The 18,828-nt window shown below is 40.4% G+C and overlaps 1 protein-coding gene across 1 annotated transcript; it reads left to right on the top strand.

Moving 5' to 3' along the window:
* Positions 1-1,394: 1,394 nt before the first annotated feature.
* Positions 1,395-18,559, top strand: nampt2 (nicotinamide phosphoribosyltransferase 2). Its single transcript, XM_046380276.1, has 11 exons — positions 1,395-1,677; positions 5,964-6,099; positions 6,938-7,041; positions 7,132-7,260; positions 9,945-10,103; positions 10,863-10,993; positions 11,262-11,487; positions 15,173-15,292; positions 15,755-15,895; positions 16,124-16,249; positions 16,953-18,559. The coding sequence occupies exons 1-11, from the start codon at positions 1,630-1,632 to the stop codon at positions 17,112-17,114; spliced, it is 1,482 nt and encodes a 493-aa protein (XP_046236232.1). The 5' UTR covers positions 1,395-1,629; the 3' UTR covers positions 17,115-18,559.
* Positions 18,560-18,828: the final 269 nt, after the last annotated feature.

Raw genomic sequence — 18,828 nt, 5'->3', positions numbered from 1 at the left:
CTCTGAATGCTGTCATAATGTTTAGTAAATAAACTTGAATAAATAATTTTTTAGAAATACTCATCCTCCAAAATGTTATCAGACAGAAACCATTCAACATAATATTGTATCATGCCTTTTTTTATGTACAGCAGGCTCACATGCTTTTAAATAACTAAATTTGATTGCTTTAATCGTAGAGAATGGGTTTTATTTGTGCCTTCAGTTTAGATTCTGTTCAAAATCTACGCTTCAGCTCCCGTGTTAAAGACTTTACTGCCAGCAAGCTGATGCTCTATTACTAATTCCTTATGAAACTCCTTCACCTGCTGACAAAAAGCAAGAATGACAGCAGAGGAACAGCTGGATCACACTTCTAAATCCAATTTTGGTATTAGTGCGTTTGCTTTGTATTTTTCCTATAATAACCTTCTATCATAAACAGTGGGAGTTGAGTAGTCCCACACAGAAATTAATATCATTTCATCAATATCACAGTTTGATCAAGACTTTGCTTAATGTAGCTTGCAGGATTGAATTTGATAGATGAAGAGGACTGACTTCACTTCAGAATCAGAATCAGAATCAGCACACACTTTATTGCCATTGTAAGTGAAGAGGTTTCACATTACAAGGAATTTGTCTTGGTGATTGGTGCATACATAGAACGTAACAAGTAACATATAATTGAAGAATAAAATAATAATAAAAAAAAAATAGAACAAAGTAACACAAAATAAAATAAGTGAAATAAATATTTTTCTGGAGGGAGTTCAAAAGTGAGGTAGTGCAGGGTGGAGTATAGTGCAAGTGGGTGAGGTAAACAGTGCAAATGAACAGCAGGTGGATAATGACATGAGCAAAATCAATTACTAAGGTGCAGGGCAGCATGTTAGTCAGTTGGTGTTCAACAGTCTAACAGCACAGGGGAAGACACTTTGTGTGCTTTATACAATATATATTATACTATTATATGTTGAATAGATGTATACAAAATGCCGCATGGCTTGGATGAGTCTACAACACGGAATTTGGAAATGGTTGTTGCATGGTGGTGCTGGAGTGCTTGTGGAAGGCCCCAATTTGGAAAATTTAGTCCCGCTGTCCATACTTCCCAATGGCTTGCGTGATCTGATTGCTAGATCAATGGCTTTTTAAATGGGGGTTTGCGGACCCCAGGAGTCTTTTCAGAGTGGGACGAATAATTTGAACATCTGAATGCAAAAAATTTATTTTATTTTTTATTTTTATTATATGGTCTAATTTGTGTCCATTTAGGTGTGTCCAAAGTCTTGATGTGAAAACGTTTTGAGAACCACTAGGTAAGATCAAGCGAAATATCTAGCGTATCTTTTGTCCTATATGTACGTGAATGCAGCATGATGTATCGGCATGAGAGCACATGCGCGTGGACTTGCGTACCGCCCCTTAGAAGAAACCCCCAACCAACAAAGTGTCCACTGGTTATTCCACCAGTTTTGTAGCGTCTCAGTTTAGTTTGAGCTTACTGAAGAAATACAGGAGTTAAAATCTCAATAATTCGACGTTTTGACTTGTTTTCTGAGTTCTGAGTCGCCGTCTTCTTTAGTTGCTACGAGGAGAAGAGAGGACACTGAAGTCACATTTACGTTAATTCATTCATCCACAACAATGGCAGCACAAGATTTTAATTTCTTGCTTGCGACGGATTCTTACAAGGTTTGTGAAGCTGTTTGTGACTGTTTCTGTTCTATCTCGGGCTGATGGTATGCTGATGAAATTTGAATGACGTTCAGTTTATTCTGGGATACAGTTAGACACAAATTTCGTTTAGTACTTCAGTAAACTAAAGTGCAATTCATTGAACATGAAAAATATCGAGGCATTTTTGGTCAGTGGAATGTTTTTACTGTCATACAACGTTGTAGTAGAGACACCAGCAGTAGTGATGTACATTGTTCTGTGTTTTTTTTGTTTTTGTTTTTTACTAAAGTTACTAACGCCCTGTTCTAAACCATTTGATCAAAGTTTAATCCATGAAGGTTTATCTGAGAAGATTTGACCTGGCGAGGAATGGGTGTGTGTGTGTGTGTGTGTGTGTGTGTGTATACACTGTTCAGCTGGAGTTTCGTTATTGTCATGCCAAATATATTGCCCACATCTTACCAAGCGAGTTTGTATAAATGTTGGTTTGATCAAATTTTCCAAACTTTGTCTTGGTGTTAAAAAAAACAGACTTCTTTTAATATAGTCATATTTGCTCGAAGAATTCACAAACAAGACTAAGAATGTGGCCCAGCACTTGGTCAGATCTACCAGGTGATGAACCCAAAAATGAATATGGAATGTACTGTGACTAAATGGAGTCAGTACAGTCCACCAGTTAAAGCTGTGTAGTTAAGCTTAAATTATGCTTACAAACTAACCTTTATCTATCAGTGTAACCACAGGGGTCCATCCTGTCACATTCTGTCGTCTGTCCATGCCCACAAATCTGTAACAGCGACGGCATGCTTGTGTGCACATTTACAGTACACACCAAAATGTATCTACATTTCCTCGCAGAAAACCAAGTAAGACCAGAACCACATGCGTGTCCCCTGTCAGCCCTGCTGTCTGGGTGTGTAATACCCAGGTGTATAATAGTGGTTAAATCTGTTGTGATGCATTTCCAGTAATGCAAGTCTCCCTAGTCAGCTGGGCGGTGGAGTTTTGTGTATTGCAGGACCCAGCCTGTTATGATCAGCTTTCAGTTTCTTTTCTGTCAATCCATAACTTAAACCCTGTTCTGAGTCACCCCACTGCTTGGCTAAGCTATGCTGATATATACAGTAGCCTGTGCTCAGCCCAGTTGAGTTAAATGTCAGATGTCGATGTTAGGTCACATTCAAAGTTTTGCACGGCGGCCAAATGGCAAAGGTCTGACCGACCAGTGTTTTTATTAGCTCCAGTGACTCCTGAAAACAAGTCCAAAGCAGCAACACAGCCAAGAGGGTTCCTCCAATGTGTCTGTCATCACAACCACATAACAGAAACTGATGTGGTACATAGTGATGAGCTTCTCTCGAAGTCCACTGGGGTTACTGCGTTTACACGGCAGCACTTTGGATGATTTTAAAATAAATTATACTGTCTTAACATGAACATACCCCCAGTCACCTCCCATGTAATCATCATTTTATCATTTTTTTTTACTTCAGTTCTATTACTTTTTCACTGACAGTTACATTTTAGCCACAGAAGTGACGGTCCAGTACAAGAACATGTACTGTTGGTGTTGATCAAATTAAAAACAAAGCACCTTCCATGCTTCAACCATGATAGCCTTTCCTTAACTCATCTGACCTTGATTATTTAAATGAGCCCAATGTTTCAGTCACACGTACAGTACATACAATCCCTTTTGGATTTAAAGGTAACCGCACACACGGCAACAAGCTGGTACCTACTAGTAGACAATTCAAAATAATTGCTTAACTCATTAAATGTGTGGTCTGTTGATGTAGAGGAGCCGCTTGTTGTCCTTCAGGGTCAACATTATCTTTCATATAAATCTAATAATTTCTCCTGACAGTAGCAGAGATACTCTTTATATTGGACCAGGTTCTGCGCCTTCCATTAAAATAAGCTGCAGGGACGTCTGTCTCTGTGTCTCATGTCTGTGACAGTGACTGAGTGTGTGTTTCAGCTAGGGACGTCAGATTTGTTTATTTTGCTTTCGATATCCCAAATAACCAGTTAGTTATGGCCCGCACACTGAACATTGCAAGGACCATATTGATATTGCTTGACTATTATTAGGGCCCAAGCACCAGCCGCTGCCTTGCATTAATTTCAGAAATTAGTGAATGCATTAATTCATTATAGTAGGGGTGTTTTATAATCCAGATTATACCAGACTTTTTTTTTGGTTCATTGTATACAGGCACAGTTGACATACAGTCAACACATGCCTCTTTCACTATAGTTTCCACTTATAGTAAGTTTAAATTTGGACACAGGTAAGATGGCTGCCAGATGTAGTAATGTCTGGCAAACTATTGACATTTTCCCTTAAATCTCAGATGCTCACCTTCTCTGTAGCCCTGATAGGACTGTCTTATGTACGGTGTGTATACATCCTACAATGCCCAGATTTCACCAGCTGCTCTTACATAACTGGATCCTCTCGGCTGTGATAATGCTGGTTTCGATGTGGCGTACCTGAATACGTTCTTTTACATTTGAGCACTGGCCGATCGTCTACATGTGACTTGAATGTGTGTTTTGTTTTCAGTTGAAATTGTGTGTTGTGTAACCTGTCTAATAATTAACAGCTGTATCCAGTATGCACCCACTGCACAGTCTGAGAGTACTGTGCACTTTAGCTTTCTCTAATATTCTGAGGAATTCACTGAGGTCTGATACGTCCTCGTGCCTTGCTTCTTGCAGCTCTAAATACTTAATAAGGGTTCAAGCCCAGAAGGAGCTGAAGCCTTCTGAGTTTGTCTTGGTTTAATATTAGGGTTTGAGGATATTGCATATTGTCTTATACTTATTATTTCATTATTATTGTTAATATTTGTCTGCCACAAAAGCTCAAATTGCTGTGAGCTAGAAACATGAAATTTTGCATAATCACTGGAAATAATGGGTGTGTGCTAAGAAATTTGCACACAATTGGCCAGATGGTGGCACTGTTATTGAGACAAAAAAATGTTCAAATGTTCATAATCTCATTATTGCAATAATTGGAACCCACTATGCGTTGTAATGTTGAAACTAGTGTGTGATTGGTCTCACTCCTTTTTAAGCATAATTATTTTATTATAATTTTTTAACAGTTTCTTGTATTTCTCTGTCATTCAGTACTGTGCTGATATTCAAAAAAGGTACCGTTGGATACCAGACACTGGAACTGGTATCGATGTTGGTTCAAAAGTGAAATGGCAGCCAAACAGCCGACTGTTTCATAAGCACTGGCTGTTGGCTGGAAAGGCCACACATTCAAATGTTTCCAGCCAACTACTACTGCTGTTTCAATTCATGTCACCATCACGGTACTTCGCGCTGTGATGGTTAAACTTTGCAATTAAACCACCGATCACCTGTAGAGAATATCAGGAATAGCCACCTCTCACATGTCAAAGGAAAACTGCTTAGTGCACAGAAGGTCTGTTCTTGCTGACAGTCTGTTCATGTCTTGCACTGACATTCTGAGTCATCTAACGAAGCCTTACTTGTATAAAGCATCTATATGATCTATATTATATTTCTCTATTTATTTATGCAGATTTTCCCTTAGATTTTATTAATCCTCTCTTTGAGTTGGAGGGAAGGAGGAAAGGAGAGGGGAACTTTAAATAGGAGGCAGCATGAGGCAGAATGTAAAGCGAATGCTTCTTGATGCTATTTCTTCCACTGATTGACTGGTTGTTGCTGATTATTATTTAGTTAGTGCTGCAGGAGCACAAAGAAAGACTTGTGCTTTAAACTGGCATCATTCCTCCTCACATGGATCCAGGAATCATGATTACTGTAGTTGCAAGTGTCACATTGAGCAGACAGTTCTTCACTTTTCAGCTTATCATTAGTGTGCTAACCACGGGTGTTAGAAAATATTGATAAAGTATTGATTTTTTAATAAATAGTTAACATGCAAAGAGTTATGGCTGTGGTTAATTTAGTATTGTGAGTAAATCCCTGACTCTTTTACTCTAACTGAGGCAAGCACAGGCATATGACATATGGACTTGTTTGCAGTATTGCATTACATCACAGTATATTGAATCATAACCCCTATGTTGTGATGTGATTGTATCACCAGATTGTTGCCGATTCACAGCCGTCATGTTAATTGGGGATTCAATCCGTGCAATGTGACAATACAAATCTGTTTAGTGTGTGAAGAGAAGAATGTGATGAATTGCTGTTGTTAGCTGTACATCTTTAAACATGATGTGTTTAAATCGTATGTAACATTGTAACATTTTATGCTTGATTTCTGTGTGTTTCCTATCTTTCAGATCACGCATTATAAACAGTATCCTCCAAATGTCAGCAAAATCTACTCCTACTTTGAATGCCGACGCAAGAAAGGCTCCCAGTTCAATGAAGTTGTGTTTTTTGGTCTTCAGTATCTGTTGAAGAAGTACCTCACAGGTATATATACATTCACCTCCTCTGATCTGAAAAAAAAAAATCATGTTTACGTGCACTTTGCTGCTAGAGAGGATGTAAGTGAAAGGACGACTGTAATAAAACTGCTATCCAACAGCATTCCTGTGTACACTCAAGCATAGAGGTGGACGGTATGAAGAGTATATCAAACAAATGATATGTACATGCTTTAAGATATGGATTTTGACTTTACCTGCTGACCAGTAGAGCAGGCTTTGACATCATACCTCTGTACCAGGGTCTATAATTACTACCCACCATAAACCAAATGCAGGTAGACTCTCTGTGCAGCAAGTAAATCTGGCTAGGCTTTCTGCCACAATGGCTGGTAAGTATTTGAACCAATAGCCATGTAAGAAAAAGTCTGACGCATTTTGGTGTTGCTAAAAGGTTGCTGTCTGTGTGGAAGTTTACGCACACAGGCATAGCAACTTCAAGGTAAACTCCGAAATCAATACTCAAACTTTCCTTTGTTGAAGTACACGCACCACATCTGTCATTACATTTTTGTTTTGTCACCACAACATTTTCAATAATTACATGCTAAAATCAAAGCAATATCCCATTCATTTTGACAGACAAATTAAAAAAAAGATCATAATAATCGAATTAATTTGTTATCAGCAATCATCAATGTGTTCTTGTAGCTAGAATGAGCTAGAATGGCCTGGCAAATCCAATCCCATATGGAAACAATATTGATTTGTATGCTCTGATCTAAGGTGACTATTTATAAATGCCTATGGTTGCACAGGTGAGGCAGTTTTCCAGTTGAAATTCTTCATGTGACTGAGGTTGTAAATTGGTGTGTTCTTAAAAGGCCCAGTGGTGACAGAAGAGAAGATTCAAGAAGCTAAGCTCTTCTACCAAATGCATTTCAGACAGGCTGTGTTTGATGAAGAAGGCTGGAGGAAGATCCTTGAGGTATACAAAGAGATTTTCGAAACAGATCGAAAGAGAGACATTCATCATCATATGTCTAACCTGAAGTAAATGTGCTTATTATTGTGTCAGAAACATGATGGCCGTCTTCCTATCCGGATCAAAGCTGTCCCTGAGGGCAGGATCATACCAAGAGGCAATGTGCTCTTCACTGTGGAAAACACAGATCCTAACTTCTACTGGCTCACGAACTACATTGAGGTAATCTCAGAATTGTGATTTTAGTGTTACAGTGGAAATACTGCTCTGCGCTGGTTGTCCCATTGTTTTGTCTTTGGAAAAGTGGAAGAGCTACCCTGAGTATGGCATGCCCCTCGAAATTTCCACAGAGTTTAAATTATTTCAACTTTGACTTTATTTACCTTTGGCCATTTGAAGCGCAACCACTAAGATAACAGCTGTATGTCACATACATTATATAGCCCACCCCCTGAAAAATAGGCCAATAAAGAGGGTTGTCTGGATACTTTTGTTTATGGAGTGTGACCTGAAGCAACACATGAAAGCAGGGGAGGTAAAGTGAAAAGAAAACTTGCCTAAAGTCTATAAAACATTAAAAAACCTACCATTTTCTTGTCAGGAAAGTTAAAACCAAAATGGTAGCACTCAAATGCGGCGACCAGCTTAGTGAAAAGATATGGAGTTTATGGCTCAGGATAATATACAATATATCAGCAAAAGTATTGGGATGGGACTGTTTTCCAAGGGTTGGGCAAGGCCCTTTACTTCCAGTGAAGGGAAATCTTAGTGCTTCAGCATCCCAAGACATTTTGGACATTGCTGTGCTGCCAACTTTGTGGCAACAGTTTGGGGAAGGCCCTTTCCTATTCCAGTATGACTGTGCCCCAGTGCACAAAGCAAAGTCCATAAAGACATGGTTGGATGAGTTTGGTGTGGAAGAATCTGACTGGCCTGCCAATCTCAGGCAAAGCACACAGTCACCCAACTGGCATCAATGGCTTAATGCAGGGATAGGCCAAACCAGTCAGTGTACAGCAGTGTGTAGATACCAATTAGTTGGGTTGAAATCAAACATAATTTTTAATCATTTGAATCATCTCGCCCACCTCAGCAAAACTAGAGGAGCTAGAAGTGTCAGGATGTTGAAGTTATCAAAGAGATGTGGTCAATTTAACAGAGCAGACACAAACAGGGAGAACGACTCCATCAAGACTTTCAGTACACCTTCACCCAAAGAACTGGACACTTTATTCACAAATCCAGCAGGAATAAAAACGACTCTGTTCTAAAAGTAAAGTCTGACTTCCTGTTCTAAATATCCTTTATCCAACAGTCCTAACCTCAACCCCATCAAACACCTTTGGGATGAACTGAAACAGAGATTGCAAGCCTGGCCTTTTTGTCCATGAATGAGCAAAGATTCCCACAGAAACACTTCAAAATCTTGCAGGAGGCCTTCCTCAAAGAGTGGAAGCTGTTATAGCTGCAAAGCTGTCTATGTATTTAGAATGTGATGTCATTGAAGTTGGTTGGCTGTTGGTGTAATGGTCAAGTGTCCCAATCATTTTGTCCATATAGTGTATCTCAGGCCCTATTAATGTACAGACATGGTGTCTGCTCCATTTAATCTCACCAAAAAATGTTTGACACACTAACAACGAAACTAGTAAATAGCCTTAAGTTGTGTGCGTGGTGTATAATTGCAATCCTTGAACCAGCAACAGTAACATTATTATAGACTCCTTATGCCTACTACTGACAAAATTAATTGCCTTGTCTTAAACACCTTGCTTTAGCCTGAAAATGACAATTTACATATTCCCAAAATGCATTCAAATCCAGGATGTAAATTACAGTTCCAGCAAGAATTACATAAGAAGTACATCTGATAGGAAATTCAATAGTTTCAGTACTATAGTTTCAACTACATAACTCAGTAGCAACTAGGAAGAAGGAACAAGGATATCTTTGTGTCTGCTATGTTAAAAACAAAGTTCCGTTGTTGATTGAGAAAATGAGTGAGAGCATGAGCAAGCCAGAGACCAATGAGAGGAACTGCAATGACAGAAATAAGTCATTGAGGGACAGGAAAGAACTTTCTTTTCATTGCAGATTCATTTTAAACAAGAAATAAATAACCATCAAACACTTAGAATCATCATTAGCGACATCACCTACTATGGAGACAAGTGCCCAGGAGTTTTCAGTCTCCTTTTCCACCCCATCATTACACCCAGTCAGCATTAAAGTCACACAGCAGTATACAAACATAAGCAGGGTCATGATGTTTCTTATGTTTATTAATCTGTCTAAATTTCTGGGAACGGGTCACAAAAAGGTTCTTTGAACAGAGAATGACCAGACCGGAGGAAACGTGATACAAGGACCAAAATGAAGTGATAGTGTAATATATCGAGAGTACATATAATTTACTAATTCAAAGAAGTGATAATGGTGTGAAGTGCATTTAAAAGAGTCTCATGTGAATTTACTAATGTTTTCATACTCCTATATATAAGTTTTAGGCAGTGCGATATTTACTGGCCTTGGCTTGAAGAGTCCAGAAACAAATTAAATGAATTTGCACAATACTGCTCTAATTGTACATTTTTACATTTAACTGGGGGTAAAAAAATGCTAGACTCTTACAGTAGCAATCTCTGTCCTGTGACCTCCTAGCCCCACTTCATGTAAAACTTACAGTAACTCTCTGAGGTTACTGAGATACTGAGATTTGGACTTGACAGAATCAGTACTGTGGAACTTACCATTTAATCTTCATTTTACTCTTCACTGTCTTTCTCTTCAACTGGCCTTTCCCTTATCTTTTGACCCTTTTGTTTATTTACTCCAAATTACTTACCATCTGTTCTCTTGTCTTCCCATGCTCTTTCCATTTTAACCACCCATTCTGCTGTCTGAAGACCATGCTGGTCCAGATGTGGTATCCGATCACAGTAGCCACCATATCCAGGGAGTTTAAGAAGATCCTGGCCAAGCACCTGAAGGCCACCTCAGGGAGCCTGGAAGGCTTGGATCTGAAACTACATGACTTTGGCTACAGGGGAGTCTCCTCACAGGAGGTCAGGAAGACTTTCTGTATTTGTCTTTATCTTAATAAGCAAAGCAAATGGAACTTCTTCTTTTACTTGTGTCTCTTGCTGCTTTTGATATTGTACTATCCAAACAGTTATTTCCACTGTGACATATGAATTATTACATAATCATATCCCTCTGTCTACAGATAAATCAATCAGCTCAATTCCTCAAAATTCGTGTTGATCTTGTCATACCTGCTTTGTGGCTTTATGGCTGTATCATGCTGATGTTAGTGTCTTACAACTGAGCCACTGAGTTGGTGAAATTTTATTGTAAGAGAATTCTACACTAACATTGTCATAGGTTGCACTTCAACAAGCGTGTTTTTGATAGCATGAAGGCAGACTATTGCCAATGCAATGTTGACTTAATAACTGCGTAGGTCTTTATAGTAGAGTTGTTCAGTGCATAAAGGAACAAATCTTTATCACTCATTCCTCAAGCTGATTTGTACTGATTATAATGGAACTCATCTCCCTCTCTGTTGGAGTATGGCATGTTTTCTGCATGCGAACCTTTTCCTAACCTAACAGGACACTGTGATATATATTATGAAGTTCATGAAGTTGTCAAATTCAGCATGTTAGTACTGGCTTATAAGCTTCCTGAAAGCAACAAAATTCATAGAAACAATCAGGATGTAATAACCCAGTTACAGATTGGGTGCTTACTAATTTGTGAACCTTGTAAATGGAACTCAAAGATACGAAGTGATTTCATAGTTTCAACCCTCTGTTCTCCAGTCTGCAGCATTGGGTGGAGCAGCTCACCTGGTTAATTTCTGCAGTACAGACACAGTAGCTGGGCTGCTGATGGCTCAGCGATACTATGGATGCCCGATGGCTGGCTTCTCCATTCCAGCAGCAGAGCACAGGTACAATACACACAAATGCATGCGTCCACACAGAGAATCAAATGATGGACTTTCTGTGGCAACATCATAATTGATTAGAAAAAGGTTTTGCTTGCAGCTCAGTTATTTTGGCTTTTAATATAGAATAATTGTTACTAATATGCACAGCTGAGTTTTCATTGAACTGTGATGTGTGCTCCATCGGGGGTTGTATCTTCAACTATTAGAACCAGTATTAACACCTTAACCATCAAAAGACTGAGTTCATCACTCCCTTCCTGTCATCCAGTACCATCATCTCCTGGGGAAGGAGCAGGGAGAAGGAGGCATTTGAGCGAGTCTTGGACCAGTTCTCCTCAGGCCCGGTGTCAGTGGTCAGTGACAGTTATGACATCTTTAATGCCTGTAAACACATCTGGGGAGACAAGCTGAAGGAACGAGTGATGGAGCGCAGCCAGGACTCATGTCTGGTCATTCGGCCTGACTCAGGAGACCCTGCAGAGACACTTATTGAGGTAAATAACAGGACAGGATTGGATGGTATCAGGCAACAGAAACAAAAAACCCAAAACTTTATTTGTCATATGTACACAAGTCAACAATAAAATTAAATGTGTTGGACGAGAAATAGCTGACACAGCCAAAAAATGCTCATTCTTAAACAAATAGATAAAAAATAAATATGCTAAAAAAATCAAGATAAAAATAGACTAAAATAATAATTATATTTAACATTTGTAGTCAAATTCCTGTTTTAAGAGGGAGTGTGCTGTGAGGTGAGGTAGTGCGTATAAATGTGTCTGATGGTAAATATTCAGATCTGAGGGTTCAGAATTCTGATGGCCTGGTGTAAAAACTGTCAGGAGAATAGTGTGTTGAATGACTGTGTTCCGGCTGAGAACCATGGTCTGAGACTTAGAGGTGCTGATCCTCATCTGAGCCGCTTTGCACTTGGCTGCAAACCACCCCAGTGCAAGCTTGAGGTCACTGTTTGATGACACCAGTGGGACCACATCATCCGCAAAAAGCTGAGATGGAATCATAAGTCTGCCAAACCTGACATCCTCCCTAACTTAGCTGCACCTAGAAATTCTGTCCATAAGGATTATGAGCAGAACCGATAACAAGGGCAGCCCTGGTGGAATCCAACCCTAACAGGGAACGGGTTGACTTATTGCCGGCAATGTGAACCAACCTCTCACTCCAACAATACACAGATTGAATAGCCTGTAGCAACAGGTCATACACCCCACATTCCTGGAGAACCCCGAGAGGATACTTCAAGGGACGTGGTCCACAAAACACATGTAGACTGGTTGGGAAAACTCCCATACCCCTTCCAGCACCCTTGAGAGGTTATAGAGCTGGTCCAGTGTTCCACAGCCAGAGTGAGAATCACATTGTTTCTCTTCAGTCTGAGGTTTGACGAACAGATTGGCTCTCCTTTCCAGCAACCATACACTCAGAGAGGCTGGGGAGTGTGATCCCTTTGTATTAGGAACACACCTTCTGGTCCGGTCCCTCATCTTGAAATGGGGATCACCACCCTGGTCTGCCACTTCAAAGGCACTGTCCCTGATATCCACGCAGTGTTGCAGAGGCATGTCAGCCATGGCAGCCCTACAACATCCGAGCCTTGAGAAACTTAGTAAAGATCTCAGTGAAGTGCTGCTTTCCCTTCCTGAGTTGCTGGAGAGTTTGAGTTTTTTCAAGGCCAACCGAAAGCCTTGTTCCATGATCTCAAGGAACTCCTCTCATATCTGGGTTTTTGCTTCTACAACTGCCCTAGCCCTGCATTGTTTGCCCTGCCAGTAGCTGTCAACTGCCTCAGGAGTCCCACAAACCAACCATGCCCTGTAGGAGCCCTTCTTCTTCTTGATGGCAACCTTCACCCATGGTGTCAACCCACAGATTTGAGGATTGCTGCTCCAAACAGCTGCATCAGCAGTGGTCAGATCCGCTGATACGATTACAGTGTCGATCATCCACCTGCAGCCCAGAGTGTCCTGGTGCCAAGCGTACTTATGTTGGAACATGACGCTAGTGATGGACAAATAAGCACAGAAGTCCAATAACTGAACACTGCTCTGGTTCAGATTGAGCAGACCATTCCTCCCAATCACACCCTGCCAGGTCACACTGTCATTGCCCATGTGGGCATTGAAGTCCTCCAGTAGAATGATGGAGCCCCCAGTAGGGGCATCTTCCAGCATCTGTCCCAAGGCCTCTAAAAAGGGCGGGTACTTTGAACTGTTACTTGGTGCATAAGTACAAACAACAGTCAACTTTGCCTAACCCAGAGGCGCAAGGATGCAATCCTCTGGTTCACCAGGGTTAAACTCCAACTTACAGGCAGAGGGCCGGGGGGCTATAAGTAAGACCACACCTGTCCTCTGCCTCTCACCAAGAGCAACTCCAGAAAAGAGGAGAGTCCAGCCCCTCTGGAGGAGTTTGGTTTTAGAGCCCAAGCTGTGCTTAGCAGTGAGTCCGAATTTATCTAGCTGGTATCTCTTGACCTCACGAACAAGCTCAGGCTCCTTCCCTACCAGTGAGGTGACGTTCTATGTCCCAACAGCTAGCTTCAACAACCAGGGATCGGATCGCCAAGGTCCCCACCTTTGTCTGCTGCCCAAGCCACACTGCATTTAACTCAGCATCTACAATGGTAATATGCAGGTGACCACTTATTGGTTGTTTTCCAGAAGCCACTATCAGCTCTATAGTTTTGCAGATATTAAGAGAGAGAGGCAGTTGTCCTGACGCCAGCCAGTAAGAGTCTTCACCTCATCTCTGTAGGCTGTCTCATCATTGTTTGTGATGAGGCTGTGATGATGGTTTGTGTCATCAGCAAACTTGATGAGGGTCTTTCAGGTGTTTTTGGCAAAACAGTCATTAGTGAATGGAGTACAGAAGGAAGCTGAGCACATGGCCGCTGTTAAGGATGAGCCAGGAGAAGGTTTGGCTGCTAGTTCTCCCTACCTGAGGCCTGTCAGTCAAGAAGTCAAAAGTCCAGCTGCAGATGGAGGTTCCCAGTCCAAGATCTGTGAGGTTAGATGTCGGTTTTGAGGTAAACTCACTGCCCTATATTCAAACTGACAAGATGACTGCAAACCAAACCATTACAACAGATGTTCAGGTGACAGGTCTATAATCATTAAGATTTTTAGTGGATTTCTTTGGCCCAGAAACAGAAACAGCAGACTTCAAACAAACCAACCATTTGATCTAAAAGAGATCTGAGTTAGAACAGGGGCATGCCCTTCTGCATACTATTGCAGGCTGAGAAAAATCAGGACCTTTAATCAGTCTACTGTTCTGCCCTACACAGCAGGTTATTAACCTTATGTTCAATAATTAACAAGAATAGGTTGAGACCTTTTTATATGACTGGATCATATAATGTAAATTAGGCAGTAAATGGGCAGTAAATTTTGGACTAGTAATCTATCTTTTCTGTAGTTGTCCCATTAGTATTTGAAGTATAAGACCATGTGACACGGTTAGTGTATGTTTGAGTTAAGAAGTGCAGCTTTAAGAACACTGCTTCTCACTCATATCGTAACATGATTTGAAAGCCAGCTTCTCCTAATAATATAACTAATATATAACAACTGTGATTATCTATAAACTCGCCCTTAAACTGTTTATGTCTGTGGATCTCTCGTTTTTCCATGACTCACTGTTACTAACTGTTACAGTGCTTAACCACCGCCTTCAGTGGTTTGCCAACAAGGGATGAACCCACTAGCTAGTAAAAGGCTGCACCTATACTAAATCCTTTATTTTTCACTGGATACATGGCACACAAGCACACGCAGCAGAGGATATTCTATTAATGTAGACAATGTAACATATTTTTTGATTTATGCTTGGTTGAAATACTTGAAAATACAAAAAGTGCACTTTGCCACTCAGAAACTTTTTTTTTGTTCCTCATCAAATTAGTGTTTATCCTTTCAACAAGAGGGTCAAAATTTGTGTCTTTTCATACAGATGGAAGCATACAGATGAAGCTGATATAAAAAGGAGTTTTATCTAGACTGGAACTTTTGCTTCTTCTTAGTTCTTCTTCTAAAGTGATTACTAGTAAATGATTCGTTGTAGACTAACTATGGTTGTAAGATGTTCAGATTGCTCCAGCCTAACACCTACATGTTTGAATCAAACTCAAAAATAAAATCACTGAATTGCCATTTACAGGTCATCAAGATTTTGGAGGAGTGTTTTGGCTGTTCCCTGAACTCTGTGGGGTACAAGGTGCTGCCTTCTTACCTGAGAATCATTCAGGGAGATGGCATTGATCTCAGCTCAGTGGAAGAGGTGAGAAAAACTTTGTTGTCAGGGTTCATCTTGAATCTTATTTAATACATTATATTTTTGTTTGTGCTTCTGTTGCAGATTTACATCTACAGTTTCAGTTTTGTTATCATTACTTTAGTTATTAGAAACACCTTTACTCTTGCTTTCTGTTCTCTTGCTTTCTCATATTCATGAGTGCTGTCCTATAAAAGAAAGAGATTGTCTCTGTTGAAATCCACTATGCCAGTTCTTCAGGTCTTTGTTTAATTTATAACCATGTTTTTTCCCTTAAAAAACAGATTTCTGCTCAAAATGTTTAGTTGATTATTAGTTTGATTTCCTGAAAAATGCTGCATTATATTGTATGTACATTCATTCCTGCTGCTGTACTGCCAACAGTAAAGCTCCTGAAACTGAAATTATTATCACCCAGTTTCAAAGCAAAAATAAATCATGCTGATGCTTCTTATATTGTGTGTCTAGATTCTCGAGAAGCTGAGTGATGAAGGCTGGAGTGCTGAGAATGTTTTCTTTGGTTGTGGCAGTGCTTTGCTCCAGAAACTCAACAGAGACACACTCAGCTGTGCCTTCAAATGCAGCTATGTGGAGACTAATGGAAAGGGGGTAAGTGTGAGGCTCATGCAGCAGTTTTGCTGCGAGAGGTTTTCACATTTCACTCTCTGACTTTCCTGATTAATTACAGATGATTGTTTAGAAATATGTATGCAGAACTGTTATTGATGATGACCAATAACAGTGGCATCATCATAGGTAAAGATGCACTTTTACAGACTTCTTGCAGATTTACACACTACACCCTGGTTCTGACTTTTTTCTGATGTGTTCTTCCAGATGGATGTGTACAAGCAGCCAGTGACTGACCCATCCAAGGGGTCGAAGAGGGGTCGATTATCACTACGGAGGAACTCTGGCGGCTTCTTAGAGACAGTAGAGAGAGGAGCAGGCAAGCCTGAGGAGGTTAGTCCCGGCATCTCTGTTTGTACTAGTAATCAAGGACCTATAGGGCGCACCAGCAGCATGATGGCTGAGATGCATGTTCAGTTCCAGCCAGGGACCTTTGTTGCACATCATGACCCACTCACTCTCCTTTTGTTTTTCTGTCTATTCGCTGTGCAACAAAGGCAAAAATGACTGAAAATAAAATACACTGGACAGCTGCAACTGGGAGTTCAAGCCTTTTATGGTCAACAGAAGCAAAGATTAACACCGTATTAAAACCACAAGCCACAATGAGCAGAAGCAGAAGCTTCACAATGCTGAGGAAAGTCACTTCAGCTAATTTCAATCCGTGTGAAGGAATGAGACCAGTTGCACCCTTATTTCAGCAAAGTTTTCATCACTTAGATAACATCTGTAAACCACATAGTATATACATTGGAGGGCTGAGAAGAATGACCTCTGTTCTCCTCCAGGACCTTAAAATACGTTCTAAAATTGCCATTAAATACGTTTTCAAATGCATAAAATTTGACAAAGTACAGATGCTTGAGAGAATTTTGCCTGAGACTTAGACACATTTTAGACTAGGATTTGTTTCTGTTGGTCTGCTCTGTTAGATCTTCCTTTCCTAGCTCTTAAATGAGACACAGCATAGGTCTTGTCATTAAACTTCTTCCTCCTGTACTCAGTGATTTATCATTACATGCTCTGTGTTCTTCAGGACCTCTTGGTGACTGTTTTTGAGAATGGCAGCCTGGTGAAGGACTACTCCCTGGAGGAGATCAGGAAGAACGCTCGCCTTAGGGACGAGGAGGTGAACCCCATCCTGCACAACGCCGAACAGGAGCTGTTGCACAATCACATCATTAACGGGATTCATTAGATCGAGCACAAAGCATCTTACAATGAATATGACACATTTAACAAGTGTTGAGTATTTAACTGGGCATGCTGAATGGGAGTAAAAAAGTTGTTCCTCATAGCAGTCAAAACCAAGCATTACCACCCACACCTGTCCTGAGGAAGCCAATGATAACACTGTTTTCAGGTACATCAGCTGCTTTCACTCTCACTCAGTAATGCGTGGGCAAACAATTACACTGCACTGTCATTTACATGACCAGATTTGAAGCTCAGGGTCAAATATGATAAGCTAAGTAAATCTAAAAATAAGAAGAGTAACAGTTTAAAGATACACTTTCTCAATCTGGGGGTGGTTGCTGAACCCTTGAACAAAATTAGGGTGTGTCGCTTTGAACACATTCCGCGGTTGATATGCAGTAATTGAGCATTTTCAGGCCAAAATGACGTAAAGTTATAAATATTCATTAGATTTACTTTTCTATGTATTCTTTTTAGAGAAAAGCCTTTGAAGCAGCATTTTGGACCACAGACACTAGCACATACTATGGCAAAATATGAATGTTAACAGTATTATTGATTACACTAATAGTGCTACATCATTATGTATGGGTTACACTGAGTGCTTGATTTACAATAATCAATTTGAAGCTGGGATGAGGGACCTTTTTCAACGTCCAACACTTTCAAGCCCTTGCCAGACAAGTTCACAATATGCTGATTAAGCCTTTCACAGCCACATAAATGGTTCTGTGCTTTGCAGTAGACTGGAGTTTTTAAATCTTGTGTCTATGGAAAATTTCTGGCACACCAGTGATAATATGTTTTCAGTAAAAACTGGTTTTCCAAAGCAGACTAGAGGAGCATTTCTAGCTATAGAGTAGACTACAGCCATGGGCTGCATGCTACAGCATGGAGGAGTACTTTTTGAAGCCGATTACATCATAAGCACATCTGCAGTGTTTTGGTAACTCTCACTGCCAGAAGGGGGAGACATAATTTGCAGTTTTGTATCAGAAGAACAAATTAAATCTTCAGCCCTACCTTTCTGCTCTCTGAAGATGTTCCAACCCTGACTAGTAGTGCAACATAAATGAAGTGTATTGTGCTGAGCCACCACAGTTTGGACAAGGAAACAAAGTCAGTGAAGCTTTTTTTTTTTCTGTTCCATGATTTCTGATGCATCTGGCCCACAAAGCAATAGAATCCCCGTGTTCAATAAAAAAAGACATGATTTAAGAGATAATCATGATAACAAATTCTGTAAAATATATAAATTAAACATTCATTTGTTAAATATTTTGTGATTAGTTAAAGTCAGTACTATTAAATGTTGTTATTATGAACTGTTATTTCATCATCCATCCATACATCCATCTTCTATACCGCTTATCCGTCTGGGTCGCGGGGGAGCTGGAGCCTATCCCAGCTGACTACGGGCGAGAGGCGGGGTACACCCTGGACTGGTCGCCAGTCAATCGCAGGGCCGACACACAAAGACAGACAACCACACACTCTCACACTCACACCTAGGGGCAATGTAGAGTAGCCAATTAACCTAATGTGCATGTTTTGGGATTGTGGGAGAAAACCCACGCAGGCACAGGGAGAACATGCAAACTCCACACAGAAGGGCCCAGACCGGGATTCGAACCCAGAACCCTCCTGCACTGAAGCGAAGCACTGTGTAGACACTGTGTTATGCTTCTCTCAGTCAGTATATTTGTGGACATTAT

This window comes from Scatophagus argus, chromosome 3, assembly GCF_020382885.2.
Source record: "Scatophagus argus isolate fScaArg1 chromosome 3, fScaArg1.pri, whole genome shotgun sequence".
Classification (NCBI taxonomy): domain Eukaryota; kingdom Metazoa; phylum Chordata; class Actinopteri; family Scatophagidae; genus Scatophagus; species Scatophagus argus.
The sequence above is the reverse complement of the archived record's forward strand: the minus strand, read 5'-3'. Positions and strand labels throughout refer to the sequence as shown.

Excerpts from the sequence above, each read along its gene's own strand:
- nampt2 (XM_046380276.1), top strand. The coding sequence starts at position 1,630 with ATGGCAGCACAAGATTTTAATTTCTTGCTTGCGACGGATTCTTACAAG. Across the intron at positions 7,261-9,944 it reads GGCTCACGAACTACATTGAG|ACCATGCTGGTCCAGATGTG; the intron begins GTAATCTCAGAA and ends TGCTGTCTGAAG. Across the intron at positions 16,250-16,952 it reads GAGCAGGCAAGCCTGAGGAG|GACCTCTTGGTGACTGTTTT; the intron begins GTTAGTCCCGGC and ends TGTGTTCTTCAG.